Source organism: Phalaenopsis equestris, unplaced genomic scaffold (genome assembly GCF_001263595.1).
Source record: "Phalaenopsis equestris unplaced genomic scaffold, ASM126359v1 Scaffold000054, whole genome shotgun sequence".
Classification (NCBI taxonomy): domain Eukaryota; kingdom Viridiplantae; phylum Streptophyta; class Magnoliopsida; order Asparagales; family Orchidaceae; genus Phalaenopsis; species Phalaenopsis equestris.
In genome coordinates, this window is record NW_018164496.1 from 3017045 (window position 1) to 3020598 (window position 3554).

The following is a 3554-nucleotide window of genomic DNA, read 5'->3' on the forward strand; positions in this document are numbered from 1 at the left end:
AGTTGGGCATTGCATCGTGATGGCAGAGTTCTTTGCAAATTAATTTTAGGAAGTCATTTGAATCAACGTTTTTTTTTATATTTTCTAGAATTTATTCACTTTTATACCTGGTAACTTGATTTATTGATTTCGTTGAATCCCAAAATTTCTGTAAATTATACCAGAACCTTAATAACACACCGAATCACAAGAAACTTGTGTAGATAAGAGAGAACAGAGAATTTATAATTAGAAGCTTGGGATTACCCTATATATTTTCAATATAAGAGTTGTCTAACTTGGGCTTGTTTCTAGATTTTCTTTTTTTAAGTTTGTTCTATGATTTGAGTGTTCCAGGAGAACTTATATATTGAGCAATCAAAAATAAGAAAAATATAGAGCAACGATTATGGTTCTTTGCTATAAATACTTTAGATGTGTAGCTTAATTACATTAAAATGATCACAGCCTGTCTGCTTGAATCCATGGTTAAGTTGCTGAATTGATTATAGGAAGTCACCGACCTATAATGAATGGCTATTTTGATTAGGAAAAAGTCGCTAACTTACTAGAAAGTATACTGCCAAGTAACTTCCAATTTTGAGCAAGGACGCTTACATTTGCTCTGAGTATGCTTGATCTTAGGCATGCACACCTAAATGTTCAATGAATCGAGTAGGCTGTTGTGTGCTCATCAGAATTCTGACAAGTTCAAAATTGTTATGGTCAGCTCATCATTTTTCAAATTTTCTTACTCGACTAGGTTATCGAGAACCGAGCCAATTGGCTTGAATTAGGTTTTGAAGATATTTGAATGTACATTCTATACAACATTTATCTTGGAAGAAATACAAATAAAAATCATAATCATCCCATTTTTTTTTTTATAATTTATTATCACTTTTGTTTTCCTCTTTGAAAGAATCACATTTCTCTTTGCCGAATTCATTACTCGTCTGTCTTTGGGAGATGAATTAGTAAATTATTTATAAAAAATAGTAGTCAATATTAAGTGTATTGTCATAAATTGATGGTGGTGCTTGATTGTGACAGCGCTGTCTTTTGGGTTATGTGAGCATTCATAAGTTTATAATAATGGGTCTGTTACATTCATTTAACCGCTTTGTAACCCTTTTACATTCTTCCCATAAAGCTTTGCAAATTTTTTCAAGATGATTAGTATCTCAAAGGAGAAGATTGCTATTGGAAAATTGGAAATGGTTGCTGGGGATATTAAAAAACGTTAAAAAGAGAAAAAAGAATAAAAAAAGATCAAATTTTTAGGAAAAAATTGCAAATGCAGAAATTAAGATTGGAAACTATTGAGTAAGGATATGAGATCTTTGGTTACCTTGATTGAATCAACCATTTGTTTTGGTGTACCCATGAATGTTTCTCCAACTAAATATTTGTCAATTCAGTTACAAATTGATTTTGAAAATTTTTTGTACTCATCTGCATAAAATATTTTTTATTTATTGATTTTCTATTTGTTAAAGCTAATCCAACAACTCCAATTAATCTCTTCATGAAGCCTTCTTCTTCAGTTGCTTTAAATAATCCACTTGCTGAGCTGATTGTTGAAAATATTATAGTTAAAAAGTGAACTTATGTAATCTTTTGCTTACAAAGTTGTTGATTTAGGAGATTTTTTATGAATTACTTAAGTGATATTGTAGTTAGTTATTCAATGAATTAAATTTTAAATAAAGATTAGGAAAATTCTGCGATAAGCGTCAATTATAAATCTATGTTAAGTACTTCATCTTAGAATTCCTTTTGGGTTAATTATATTCTACAAATTATGTAGCAACTTCTCTATTTCTATTTAAAAAATTATCTCCTTTAGAATCGTATTTTTGTGGGCGGTGATTAAATCTTATTGTTGATATTATTTTACCAAAGCCTCTAGAGAAAACAACTATACTCATTGTTGAGGAGAACCTTAGATCTCCTTTAAATTTGAACGACAGCTGTTCTCGTCATCTCCTTTCCCATCTTTTCCCACCTGGTAATCTTGTTACCGCCCTCCCCCTTTCTTTGCCTCTGCAAATTTTACAAGGAGTTCTTTCTTAGATCGATGGCCGCTAGCTTCACCCTCTTATTTTGGACACTTCTTTGTACTCAAATATTCTTTCAGCTGGTCGTAGCCATTAAATGAAATTCTTTGGATCCATACCCCCATGGAACTCTGGTAGGTCTACATTTATTCCAAAATCTCTATGTCCTCCATACACTGTCTCCTTTCTCGTTCTCCTATGATATGAATTTTGAAACATCATGGCCCGTCCTCCTCATCGTTGAAGCCCTCCCTATGGAAAGGATTCAAATCCTTGTCCCTCTCACCCCTTCAACTCTCCATATCTCGGTTGAGAATAATCTTCCCCTGGGTCCCATCATCAATCTTTGCAAGTTTTTCTTGAAGTCTACGGATCTCTCGCTGCATCTCTTTCTGGGTAGGTTCCGACATGTGCCTTCTTGGTATAATGGCTAGGTTTGGGAATTGGAAGAGAGTATTTAAGGGTATGAAAGAAATTTTTGATGGAGGTGGCTTGGGTATGAAGGATGCTAGGAAACCCTGGGAAAAAATTAGGGTCAGTCTAGCTTTGATACTAATTGATGCCGGAGTTAACCCATATCAGAACGGAAATGCAAATATTAATACTGAATTTCAGATGTATTACAACAAATACTCTTAAAACTAAGAATAAAACGACTCAAACAAACAACACCCTAGAGTGATGTCGAAATAATGCATCCACCATCTGTCTGTGGAACAATAGGAATGAGTGTCCCGGACCCACCATCCTCTTCACTTCCATCATCAACAGAACTATAAACTGTCAGTAATAGTGCATCATGTACTTCTTCAGATACCACATTTGCGCTATCATTCTCCATCTTCTTGGAATTCCTGTAGTTTCTTTTTATGTGACCAGCTTTGTCACAATTTCAGCAGGTTGCTTGCTGACCAGAATTTAATTTTGATCTCCCTCTATTTGAGTTCATGTCATGTCATCGCCCTCTGAAATCAACATTCAGTGTCGAACTCGTACCTGAGATCTCTTCAGAATCCTTTCTGCGAACTTCCTCAGCCAAAATCAAATCACGAATATCATCGCATTTCAGTTTAGATTTTCCCGCAGAACTGCTAACTGCCACCCTCACGGCTTCCCAACTATTTGACAACGATGCCAACAATATCAGCTCACCTATCTCATCATCAAAATCAATTTCAACAGACGACAATTGATTAGTGATAGTATTGAAATCATTCAGATGTTGAACAATGAAAACACATTTCGCATCTTCAAGTTGAATAACTTCTTCATCAAGTACACCTTGTTATTCGCCGATGGCTTTTCATACAACCTGATAAGGCTGTCATGAGATTTGCAGTCGTCCTCTCTTTGACGATGTTGTGTGCAATGGACCTCGATAGGGTCAATCGAATAACCCCCCAGAACTTCTTGATCCCTGAAACCTTCATTTCATATGCAGTCATCATTCTTCCTCAGATCCGAAACAGAGACTCTGATACCAGTTGTTGCGGTATATATATATATCTATATCTA

At 34.8% G+C, this 3554-nt stretch overlaps 1 protein-coding gene across 1 annotated transcript in view; it reads right to left on the reverse strand.

Annotated features, from left to right (window-relative positions):
- Positions 1–3554, reverse strand: part of LOC110019317 (myb family transcription factor EFM-like) — a 10105-nt gene that overhangs the window by 884 nt on the left and 5667 nt on the right. The window contains exon 3 of the mRNA XM_020716940.1: positions 1118–1203. Coding sequence (XP_020572599.1) covers positions 1118–1203 — 86 coding nt within the window. The remainder of the gene's footprint in view (positions 1–1117; positions 1204–3554) is intronic.